Genomic DNA, 12,602 nt, shown 5'->3' with positions numbered 1-12,602 from the left:
AGATTTAAGTGGGCTCAGCGACGCGGCTCTGGTTGAAGAGTGAAACTGGCTAGGAGAGAGAAGATCAAAGATTTGTACGGTTTTATGGGCTAGATCTGGCTCGATTCTCTCTCTCTCTCTCTCTCTTCTGGCTCCTAATTGCTCACAGTCAGCCGCCTCGCGCTTGCTGTCTGTCCTGCTCGCTTCTCCCGGGCATTCTGCTGCTCTGGGACAGCTGCTAGGCTAGGGACCACATTCCTGTTTCCCAGGCATCAGGCCACCCAACCTTGCAAGCCATTCAGTTTCCTCATCAACTTCTTAAATATTCAGGAAGGGGAGAAAGGGAAAAATACAGAGAGAGAGAGAGAAAACAGACCACAGCTACCACTTGAAACCGCAGCAAAATGATCATTTCAAAAGCATCTGTCTCTCCCCCATGCAGCTCCGGAAAGACTGAATCCCGCAAACAAAAGAAATCACCACACTATTCTCTTAATCATCAGCTTAAAAAAAAAAAAAAAAAACACCCGACGATGTTTAAACGAAGGGCTCGCGTAGCAGTACCTGGGAGGGAGGACTTTAAAAATATAGCAACCAAACATAAAAATTTTACAGATCATTGAACAGTGGCCCTAAAACGACGGGCTGTTTTTCGGACCCGAATTTCTTGCATCAGTTAACTTCAGTAAAATTAGCTTACTTAGATTTCCACTTTTTGTTACAAAAAGATAGTTTATTTCTTGTTTCTTTCTCTTTTTTTTTTTTGTAATTTTCAGTCACAAAAAAAAAATCTATCATTTGTCACCTAAGCATTTATTTTACTGAATTCAAAAAGACATGAAAAGGGAGAAGGGGGAGAAATCATGTATTTTTTTAGTAAGGTATATAAGTGAATTTTTGACAACATATAATAAATATGATATATCACTTCGCACTCAGTCTGTTCAAATGTACATTTCCTTTCAGATTACGGAGCATGCCACTTTTCAATAAGAAAAAAGGTCATGAGAAATCAGTGCAAAGTTCTCCGTTACCCCGGTCTTCCGCGCTGTGTGACGGGAGGTTTGTTCTTTGTATCCCTCTGTGCTCCGGAGTCTCTGCTGGCTCGGGTCCGGCTCCCTCCCTCCCGCAGTCTCTCCTTCCGAGCTCCTGGAGGTTTGTTCGATGGGTTTGTTTCACTTACTGGATCGGCTCTGGGTTCATGGTTCAAAAGTCCCTGCTCTGATGGAATCGTCTCCGTGGCTGGCTCTTGGCTGCCTTCAGAAGCTCCTGGCCCCCTTTCATCTCCCCCTCAGTTGCTTAGCTCCTGCTTTTGGTGGCCGGTTTTTATTTGGGGGGAGAGGTGGGGGCTAGTTGCTGGGACAGCGGTGAGCTCTCACCGGGGGTGCGGGGTACCCGGGATAGGGTTGGCCAAGGGGTTGAGCGCGGGCTGACCCCCGGGCCCCAGGCCGTGGATGAGCACGCGGGGCACCAGGGGCCGCTGGAGCTGAGGGTGCGGAGCTGGGGGAGTCCGATACATGCTGCTGTACATGGCGGCCGCCGCTGCAGCCGCTGTCGTGCTGTCCATGCTGCCCAGCAAGCTCGGGTGGTAGAAATAGGGAGAGGGGAACATCCTCTGGAGAGCAGAATAATTCCCAGCTTCGGCCAGCAGCTCCAGTCCCACCGCCGTCTGCCGCTTCCACTTCGTCCTGGAAGAGAAGGAGCACACAGGTCTAGAGCTAGCACGGAACCATCCCCCTGGCACTGCTGCTCGGTTTCGAGGGGCCGAAGGAGTTCCCCAGGGATGTGAACCCTAAATCCTACTGGTCCTTGCCCCTTTTCCTTCACACACACCCTCCTTTGCAACTAGAATGTCTGCTCCGCCATTCGCTAGTGCCCTGGCAAACGATTCAATGTGGAAATCGAACCCAGTTTCCCTGGGTTTAGCCACACGCACAATAAAATAAAATGAACCCCACGGGACCGTTTCCCCTTCTGTTTGCAGGCTTTCAGGAGTGCGACTTTCTAAAATCGCAGGTGTCTGTGCCTTCAAACTTTGCAGTGTCGCGGAAACTGAAAGATTGATTGGTCCTGCATCCGAAAAACTGAACTAAAAAAAAGAAAATCAAACCGTTCGTGGAGCATAAAGATGCGGGAAAATATCTAACAAAGAAAGGAGAAATGCTTTCAGTTCTAGATGGCAAGACAGCAGAGATCCCCGTTATAAAAAGATATTGACTATTAGTTTGGCAGAATGTTTCTAGCGGCACACACGGTATTTTCACTCTCCTGACACAATATTTCAACAATTTTATTTCCTGGCCTTTCCTCCCCTCGCGAACCCCTCCCTTTGCCAAGCCCCAGCGAAATGCCTTGTGAGATCTGAGCTGGTGGATACACACACACTGCAATCCCAGCAAAATTAATAAACATGGCGCCCTGTTTAGATTGGATACAAATGACACTAATGTTTTCCGACAGAATTAGGGTGGCTGAAACCGTATGTAATGAGACAGAAAATTATGGCAAAGATGACAACTGGACGTAGTTTTCCAAACCTAGTCAGCTGCGATTAGAATACACATACAATTGCCTCTTTGGCTTTACAACGCGGACAAATGGAAACCAAGCACATTTTTTTAAACTAACACATTTTACAACTTGATTTCCTAGTCACTTTGCTAATATCACACACGGAGAAATCCTTGCAAACGCCGTGATTTCCAAACGGGCTACAGAGGCATGCCAAGAGCAACACTGCAAAATGAGATTTCAGTGGGATTTCTTTGCCACTATGTTCCTGGGACACAGGAAGAATAATATGTCCCCAGTTTTGTAATCGAGATTTGGCCATTATTTATTCATGTGTGTATTCGTTCATAACGATATGGTCTGCTTTATTAATTAGCTATGGCTGAGACTACTTTGTTGACTGACTAGATTGTCAAGTGCAGGCGCCTCTATGGCTTTTCTTGGCCTTTCCTTGAGAACGACAGTAGCCAATAACACTATGTTTTTATTTCGCAGTTTACTTATTGACTTTATGATCGTTCCTGTTACCTGTCCATTTAATTTATTTTAGGCACGCTGCTACTCCCTTTATTCTAGCATGGGCAAGGAGTGAGTGGGGTGGGGGGGATTGTTCCTTTATGAAATCTACCAACAGTCACAGATTGAAGTGGCCGGTGTTTGCTTTCCCTGACCAGATCTCGCTGATATTGACTAGAGAGGTGGGGAGTGTTTCTTCCCCCGGCCTTCAGTCCGTTTAGCTCAGATTATCTGAGCAGCAACTCTGTTTTTAGGGGCTTTGGGCAAATTGTTCTTTGGGGGGGGGGGACGGAGATCCTTGACTCTGCCCGCCTCCCTTACCTCCGGTTCTGGTACCAGGTTTTGACCTGCGTGTCGGTCAGGTTGAGAGCCGCAGCAAGGTCCATGCGGTCTTGCACGCTCAAATACTTCTGCCGCTCAAAGCTCCTCTCCAACTGATTGAGCTGATGGTCCGAAAAGGCCGTCCTCGCCTTCCGAGGTTTCTTCGCTCGGACTGGGGGGCTATCCCGGCTACTTGTAATCTCCCGGTCGCCTTCTTCTTTCGTCCCTAGGAACAATTCACAAGCACAACACTAGAAACAGGGTCTAAAGCAGCAACCCAAGGCTAAGCTGCTTGGGGTCTGGGCTCGGGGCAAAGTCGATTTCTTTATAGAGTTGATTATCATCTGACTGCTGCATTCAGGACTCCAAGGAAATCCCTTAATTTAGTTGATGCCTTTTCGTACCTACGTGTCTAAATGGGTTTGACAGGAAGGTCTGGCGATTTCTCTCTGTGCAGCCGATAAACAGTCCCCCTTTCTGGGGTAAGGTTTTTCCCCTTTCAGGTGCACTTGGGGCAGGTTAAAGCAAAGTGCAGAACAGCGAGCGCATCTGATGTGCTAATGCCTCAGACAGGATATGTCACCCAAGCACCAAGTTGAGCTCAAATTGCTGAGCACGTCGTGGTGACAGCGCTAAGATTTCCGGATTCTATTTGTCAACTTTGGTTTTTTTGCTGAAATGCTGGGAAATCGATATGTCAATCCATCTCTGTTTGTACCAGTTTTTGCAGCGCTCCTTGATCTTCCCTGCAGGAAGAACAATAATCTCTCTAATTGACCCACTGGGGAGGTTGGTGCACAAAAAAATTGCCAGACCAGACTGTACATCTGTTTTGGGCACTCTTATGCTAATGTTAAAATAGCAAAATGAATGGCACACATGAGCGTCTTTCTATTATTCATCGCACAACATTGCAAAATAGGTGAATGGCGTAAAATTAGGAAAATGTGTCCTCTCACCGCATAGTTTAAACTGTGCCTTGTGCAAAGCCATTTTGCAGAAAGCAGAGAATCCTTCGGCATTAAGGAAAAGGCTTTTCAAATAGCAGCTATCTTCTTAAATATAACCCCCACGCCCATACACACGCATATATATATATAAAAATATATATATTTAAACCAGGAAATATTGCAGACTCCGTAGGCGTACAAAATTCGAAAAAGAGAAATATCCCACCCCAGCATAGGAAAAGACTGTAACAATGTAAAAAGCCTTCTAACGTGATCTAGTGAAAAGTTCTTACCTACTTTTAGGTCTACTTGGAAATTTGTCCTATTAATTAAGTGCTGCTAAACCTCTGTGCTTGGGGTTAGAAAACATGCGAGTCATTTAAACGAATTAGCATTTAAAAAAGAAGAAATGCATTCAAATTTTAAAAGAAACAAACGTTCAAACAATTTTTTTCGCCAAACTAACTTAAAAAAAGAGGAGTGCCCCAGCAAGAGAAAAAAAGATTTATCCAAGGATCTGATATTAAAAAAAAAAATCAGAGACAATAATTTAAAGAGGATTGGATTTTACTGGTTTTTGGTGGGATTTTTGTTTTGTTGTTGTTGTTTTTTGTTATAGCTTCTGAAATATCAGAAATGTTGCCAGGGAATTGTATCGCTTTCCATAGCAAATTGTGTACAATACTGACCACTGGAGAGTCATATCATAAGGTTATTATTAATCAATAGCATTAGTGTTATTAGGAATAAAAGTGAAACCCTATCACGACAGGGGCCGCTAAAAAGCCATGGCGGAAGCGGTGGAGGCTGCGGGGTAATATACTCACCGTGGCATTTGAGATCATTCTGCGTATCGTCGCGTTTGTCTAGTTTGGTTTTGCTGTCCTCCTGCTCTAGTTTTGGCCTGAAGCTCTCGTTGGCTGCGTTGCCCTCTTGTTTTGGGGTGTGATGGGGAGAGGAGACACTGGTGCTGTAGGGTGCACAAGCCGCCAGCGGTTTGCTGTCGCCCAAAATGTCTTTAATTAAAAAAGAAGAGGTGGAAGTCCTGGGGGCCGAGTTGCCCGAGCCCAACTGTTGTTGCTGTTGGGGTGATTGCTGCAAACTTTGTTGCTGCTGCTGCTGGCTGTGATGGAGATGGTGATGCTCTTGCACCAGATGCTGCTCGGGGTGCTCCATGGTGACTGAGATGGGGGACGAAGGAGCCGTCCCTACTGTGTCTATCTCCGAACAAGGGGACGGGGTGGCCTGGTTTCTAAAATCCGCTGTCCTGGCATCGCTGTTTAGCTGGCGAAAGTCTCCGTTCATCATGCCGGGGCTGCCGGAACCGCTATTAGACAAAATCGTGTCTATTCCAAAGCTCGACCCGCTAGATCCTTCCATCGTGGCCATTCAGAGAGGCGCCTTCATCCCAATCCGGGGCTCGGGAGGCTCGAGTCAGCGCCACAATCGGATCAATACATAAAACAGCAACGAGAATGTCAGTGTCTTTCAAACAAACAGAAAGTGGTGGGGGGGGGCGGGGGAGGAGGGCAGGGGGCTGGGATGGCGACAAGACGGGCTGGTGGAAGGGCAGCCACGGAACTAGGAAAGGAACAAGCCCAGCCGGGAGGGGGGAGAGGAGGGGAAAGTTACCAGGGAAAGGACAGAGAAGGCGCGAGCAGCAGGTTCAGGTGCTGCGCTCAGACAGACACACACACACGTGGTGTTGGCCGTATTGTTCACGGGGCGCTAACGGAGCGTGGCCAGCCCGGGCTGGGTCGCCCTGCTGGGTTGCATCGCAGCGGGCGGCAGCCGCAGCAGGAGGCGACAGGGCGCAGGGTGCCGGGGCCGCCGCCCGCCTCCGCCGCGGAGTTATTGAACTTTCTCGGGAAGTTGCGGCGTGGCGCAGGCGGCGGCGGCAGGAGACGCGAAGCGGGACGGACCCCGGCCACTGCCGCGCTCTTCCCAGTGCAGCCCAGCTCCTCTCGGCTCCAGCGACTCCCTCCCGTGACGTCACGGCCATTGCCAGCCGCGTCCCCCCTCCGCTTTATTATAAACCCTGGGTTTTTTCCGCCATCCGGCAAAAGCCCCCATTGGCGGCCCGCGCGGCTCAGGCTGACGCCGCGGAGCCGCAGCCAATGAGCGTGGGCTCTGGGGCCCTTGTCAATTTCAGAGCCGGGCTGGTCTGCTATAGAATCTCTAGGATTCCTTCTCCAGTCGGTCTCTAAATATTGTTACTGTGCGCACCGCCGCGTCCATCATCAGCCGTAGTAGCGGTGATAACAACCCCCCTTAGAAATAGCAATAAAGTGCAGCGTGTGGGGAGAGAAAGAAAGAAAATGGTTTGTCCATTATTTTAAGAGGTGAGCTAGAGTAACAGAGGGGGGAGAAGATGATGGGGTTTCGAAAGGGCAGCATGGAAATCAAATGTAGCAATCCCAGCCCGCTCGACCCACTCTTTTGAAACTCACACGTGCCATAGAAACTAAGAAGCGTAGCAGACATCGATGAGAAGACAAATGACCAGGACCCCATCAGAACATAGGCAATAACTTTCAAGGGACTTGTTTCCTGGCTTCGCCTCCTGGTGTTTTGTAGTCCCTTGGCTAGCCTGTGAGAGCAGGTGCCCAGGTTTCCATAGCACGCCAGGTTGATGGGTAATGCTTTGCATGTATTGACTAGGAAATGGGGGGGGGGTTCAGTTCTGAGCTGAGCGAAAAGGCTTCTGCTCTCCAAGGGGGGAAAAATTAGAAGGAGCGCGAAGCCTGTCAGGAAACTAGAAGAAGCCAATGCAGCACCCAAAGCAGTCTCCAGTTAGAACATGCATGCCAATTAATCTGGATTAACTAATAAAGCAGAGGCACAAATGTCCTCACAGTTTAGTGACTCGGTTGCAGCCGTTCTGGCTTCCCGGAGTCCGGGGGTATTGGTTGGATTCATTAGCCCCTTTGTGCTCTCTAGGGTTTCTCTTGTTTTAGCGTTTCAGTTGGAATGGGAATAGTTACTGTCGATCCGCCTGGGACTGCAGGAAATTATTCCATTGGTTCTTCGGAGGGCATCAACTTGTGTTAATTTCTCTAGGACGACTCCAACCTGTCTCTTGTTGAATGTCAGAGTAATGGGAACTGCCAGTGACAAGACGTCGTATTACTCCTGATTAAGTACCGTGTCAACCTAATTAGCAGAGTAATTATAAGGTGCTAATGAATGATTCAAAGTTCTTTGAGTTACATTTTACTTCGAATTACCATTTTAAGGACCCTATGAATCTAAGGTAAACCGCGCTGGCATCACTGCCATGTCAGCCCGCAAGAATATATTTCTTACCACATCAAATGGCAATTAAAGTCTCTGAGCTTTTTCCTTAAGTTACATTAATTAAAAAATAATAAAGTAGGCAAAGGAAAATATATTTCAAAAATATTACATCAAGGCATTTTAATTATCTATGATTCTCCCTCCCGCCAAAAACAAATATTTTTTTTTTGCCAATCTTATACACTGAAATGAGTTTAACTGACAACGTGAAATCAAGGGATGGGTGGACTCACTGAGGTGGTAGAAGGCTTTTATGTGGGGGCTGCATCCTTGCCGATGGAAATAGATACAGGAAGAATAATAGAGGGACGTGAAACAGGATTAACTAACGTACGATATTTAGAGGCGTAATGTTCGCTGATAGCGTTAGACAATGTGCTAGATGAGAGGTATTAAAGCTAAAACTGACAGTTCAATAGTTCAGTGGAACGCCACAGGGAAAAAAAAGAAGAAAGAAAATGGGTAAATAAAGTACCTGAATCAGGTCTGAGATAATCTTCTTTGTGGACAGGTGTCTGTAGAGAGCTTTCTTTTTGTGAGTACAGAAAAAGATTTGCTGTGATGGCTCTTAACTGTTAGCTGAAAGCCTCATCTTGTTTTGGCTACCCCATCATAGCAAGCCCCTCTTTAACAATCTCCTGCCATAGGTCAAGCTGAGATTCATCGTAGTTATTGATGGATTGCTGGGTTAGGCATAAAGCAGCCTTAAAGGTCGGTATTTTTTATGATATTTATTTAATCATGAAAATTCCTGCATAAAACTACTGAGATAATTAATCCTATGTGCAGAAATGCAGCATTCATTGTTTTACATCTGTCCACCAGACCCTCTCCTCCTGGCATTTACTATTAACTGCCGAAAATATGTCACTGGATGGCAGTGATGACATTGGATAATGTTCTTTGTCGAATTTATACTTTAAAAAAAATATTGATTTAGGGCATTATTTTTACGGATCTAAGCCATCAGCATTCCGCTGCGGTGCATTTCCTAAAGAAATATCCGCATTAAAAGTTGGAGGGAGATTGGTTCCACCAGGGAAAACACATAAAATATGAGACTGAGTGATAGCACAACAAAAATCAATTATTCCAAATCCTCTATAAATAATTCATTTCAGATTGTTTTTGTTTTGTTTATACGCCTAAAATGACTGAAGAGTGAAAAAACGCCTATAGCACAGCTTGTGTTGTGTGGTTAGAAATGTTATTGACTAGTAATATTTAACTACGCTGGCGAAGAAATCAGAAATTTGATCCCGTGGCTGAGGAAATGTAGAGGGGATAGCATTTATTCTGGTAAGGTAATCAAGCCATGCCAACATTTACATCTGCCCGCTTGCAAATAACCTATGTGGGATATAGTCTCTTAATACTTATTAATTACATTTTTGAGAAAAGGGAGGCTTTGATTCAAACGGCAGCTACGGAGACCTTTTAAAGCGGAGTCTGCTGTGAAGCATAGATCTAAAGAAAAGCAATGCAGTAGTTGGCTATGTAGTGATTCCTGCCTTTGGTATTAAAACAAGGCTTGTAGTCAAGACGTAAATACAATTTATGACCGTTTACCCCTCACGGATAAGCTTGAAATAAAGTAACCATTCCCATTTTTGCAAGCTTACACGTTTTTTACAAGTTCACGGGATACGTGACGATATATTTTTAATCAATTAATTCTTTTACAAATTAAAGGTCAAAAATAAAATCTAAGAACAGTGGACTTAAAATTAAACATCGTTTAAAACGTATTCGACTTTATTTAACTTTAGACTGCTTTCCCGTGTTTAAGAACAATCTAATTCAAGGAATTATTTGCGTATTCGCTTCTTGTAAATTTGTTCGGGCCTTTATTTCTGAATTTAAACAAGGAGCATCTGTATTGCATTTTCGTTGCAGTACAGAGAATGGATTGTTTAACTAACGTATTTAAGAAGTTTTACTAGTAAAGCCAGAACTTTGACTCTAGCAGCTGTCGAGCGATCAGCATTACATTATATATATAGGTCTGTCAAGTTACTAAATTCATCTTCATCTGGCTTTCTGCTAGAGAGCTACAAAGTGTAGAGACGGTTTTAAATTTTTAAGCCACTAACACATTTTCTTGTTGCAGGTGTCTAATGATTTTGGAAACAAAATATGTCTTTCGCATCTCCTGTGTTTAGCTTTGGTGTTTTGCTTTTGCAGAAGTTGTCTCAGTCTGCTTTGTAACGGAAGTGAACTGTGAAGGATAGCCATCTGCTTCTACGGTAGATTTTGATTTTGATGTTTTATCTCCATTCATGTTTAATTTACACGTTTCTTTAAGTGTCCAGTTGTTAAAAACAGAATGCCTGATCTGGAAGAGATGCAATGGCTCCTTTGTCCACTGGGCGGCGATAGGGGTTACCAACAGATCATCTATTGTCTGAGAAAAAATCTTGGTCCAGGGAGAACAATACTTTTAGTGCTGCTTTGCTGATGTAGTTAACATGTTCGTTGTCCTGAGAAAGCTTTCTTCTTTTTTCTAATAAGACATTTAATGTTTGTACTATCAAAAATTAAAAGTAGAGAACTTTTAAAATATATAAAAGATAACAGAAAAATGGAAAGAGAATGACCGATTTAGGGAAAATTCCCCAGAAGTACTGAAGGTTTCCTATAGAAGAAAAGAAGGCTGCCGCCGCAGTCGTATTTGTTCTGCTGTCTTTCTTTGCAATTTACAACAAATATATACCCTAATTATCCCCAGGGAAATGTCTGATCTGAGATAAGATGTTACACTGGCATAATCCTTTAAATAACAATACACTTCTCTGTCTCGGGCGCAGGATTTAGAGCTTAAAGTCATGTCACCAAACAGTTAATACTTTTATTTTCATGGCTTTCTATGTTTATTCGCGTGTATATTATTGCCAAAGCTGAGATATTTAAGAGATAAGACCTAGAGAAGCATATTTAAAACTTTTGCTAGTTTGTTTCTAGGTTCGGATTTATTCCGATCCGTTTCGATGCCATTTTCCCCTTCTCTAGTGCTCGCTTTTGCTCCCTGACGCTACAGACTGCTTTACAAAAGGCAACTCGTCCTGAATAGAAATCTAATGGAGCCAGTTGTACCAGCATGGGCTAGGAAGTCAGCTGCTAGGTTAAAACACAAACCCATGTGTGTCCAAAGATCTTTTGCAAGGAGAACTGCAGACAGTTTGCCCCATCCCCGAATATGACTTTTTATAGGCAAGAACTGGAGATATACAATTGAAGGTTTTTCTCCTTTGACTTTTGTTATCCTTGGCAGATCTGGAATATCCCAGCTCGCCCCACCCCCACCAGCTCCTTGGAGAAGTTAGGTGATGCTCGGCCTGTTCCACCCAAGCAGGATATCAGCCCTTAGACAACCACCGGGCCCGATAGTAACAACGGTTGGGGTTTGTGTAACTTTCTCACTCCCTTTCCCTAGGAAAGGCGCAGAGGGGCTGCTCGCACGCACTCCACCCGTTGCCCCTTCCAGGGGAGGCGGCTCGTGTCGTTTCTCGCCTGGGCTGGGCCTGCCTGGCAGCAGGGGGGCAGCGTGCGCCCAGGGAAGACGTGCGATCGATTTGCACCTGGTTAGGCCGGTTCGCCGCAACGGAACCGCTCGGGTTTTGCCAGGTCTGGCGGAGCCTCAGCCCGGACCACAGGAGCTTTGCTGCCGGAAAGCGCGACTCAGGCTCGTCCCATCCCGCGGGACCGCTTCGCCTGGCTCCCAGCTCACGCAGGGGGGCCGGCGGAGTTTGCCACATCTCCCTCTACGTCGGGAAACCCTGACTCGGGCCGCGCTGGGCAACAAGGCAGCTCGGGAGAGGTCCCGGAGAGCGCTGCGGAGCCGCCTCTCCCTGCCTGCAGCCCAGCTCTGCACTGGCGCGGCGTTGGATTTCGTCCCGCGGATTATTGGGGCGGGGGGTGGAAGGGCAGGCGGGAGAAAACCCCAATCAAAGCGATGAGCGAAGGTGCCACTCAGCGGAGGAGAATTCATTCCCGATGTTAATTAACAGGCAGCTAATTAAAACGCCACTTTGAGCGCCAATCAATCGCTTTATTAAATCGGGAGCAGGAAGGGGGACACATTGAACGCTACCAGTTAGGGTATCATGGTATCGAGCGGACGGTCGATGCGGGGACAGCGGATTGCACCCTATCGATCCCTGCCCGCTGTAGCTGCGGTGTGTGGGAGGCACAGATCTGCTGCCTTCTCGGCTCCCCACGGCCAGCAGAGGCCAGGGGGCGCTTTAGGGACAAGCCCGCCTTCCCCAGGGGCACGGGCCCTGAAAAGCAAGAGCCACGGAGTTACCCGCCCCCCCCCCCCCAAGAGCACGGTCAGTGTCACTCACAGGCGGCTCTAGGAACGGGAGAAAGTTCCCCAACTCCTCCCGCCGACCTGTACTTTTCAGCTGCTCTTTAAACCACTTTCCCCTGCCCGGGCTTGGTAGCCACAAGTGCAGATCCACGTGGAGAACAAACGAGGGTCTTAGCAGAAAAAGCCCTTGGCCAGTGCTCAGGGGCGCAGAGAGAGCTGCTCCTTCCAGCCTGCCGAGGGGAGGGGGGGTTGCCGGTGTGAATGTTCGCACTTTGGGGTTTTTTGCACTATGCGCGCGCACACACACACCCCTGTCTCCTCCGAGAGCCTCCCTTGGCCCCTGGAGGGAGGTGGGGCCCGGGCCTGGGCACATTTGGGAAGTTCCTGCGGACGCATTCCACGCGCGACAGAGAGCTGGGGCAACGATCATCTTCCGGCAGGAGGCCAGAGGGGTCAGGCCCCAGCGAGCCTGGGTCTCGCCCCAGAAGGGACTGTGGGCTCACACGGCCCAGACTGACAAGTGGAAGCTGGCTGGTCTCTCCTGCGTTAGGAAACCTGCCCCTTCAACAGGCTGGGGACTGTAACCAGACACACGCTTCAGAGACCGCTCAACCAGGAAACCTAAACCCCAAGTTTTACAAGCATTTTCCTTCCCTCCATTATTGATATACGTGGTTTTTGCCGGAGGGAGACCCACTTGGAAATAACAGGAGATGTGA

General features: G+C 47.1%; 1 protein-coding gene across 1 annotated transcript; it reads right to left on the bottom strand.

The window, feature by feature from the left end:
- Positions 1–834: 834 nt before the first annotated feature.
- On the bottom strand, positions 835–5,666 carry BARHL2 (BarH like homeobox 2). Its single transcript, XM_054038378.1, has 3 exons — positions 5,105–5,666; positions 3,328–3,553; positions 835–1,667 (listed from the first exon to the last, which is right to left on the bottom strand). Exons 1-3 carry the CDS (start codon positions 5,664–5,666, stop codon positions 1,355–1,357), a joined length of 1,101 nt encoding a protein of 366 aa, XP_053894353.1. The 3' UTR covers positions 835–1,354.
- Between the last annotated feature and the right edge of the window lie 6,936 nt (positions 5,667–12,602).

The sequence above is a fragment of the Malaclemys terrapin genome, chromosome 8 (genome assembly GCF_027887155.1).
Source record: "Malaclemys terrapin pileata isolate rMalTer1 chromosome 8, rMalTer1.hap1, whole genome shotgun sequence".
Classification (NCBI taxonomy): domain Eukaryota; kingdom Metazoa; phylum Chordata; order Testudines; family Emydidae; genus Malaclemys; species Malaclemys terrapin.
This window is presented reverse-complemented; position numbering and strand designations above follow the sequence as displayed.

Coding starts and splice junctions, on each gene's coding strand:
- BARHL2 (XM_054038378.1), bottom strand. CDS start 5,666: ATGGCCACGATGGAAGGATCTAGCGGGTCGAGCTTTGGAATAGACACG. Junction 3,554..5,104: donor GAATGATCTCAAATGCCACG/GTGAGTATATTA, acceptor AATTGTTCCTAG/GGACGAAAGAAGAAGGCGAC. Junction 1,668..3,327: donor ACCTGGTACCAGAACCGGAG/GTAAGGGAGGCG, acceptor CTTCTCTTCCAG/GACGAAGTGGAAGCGGCAGA.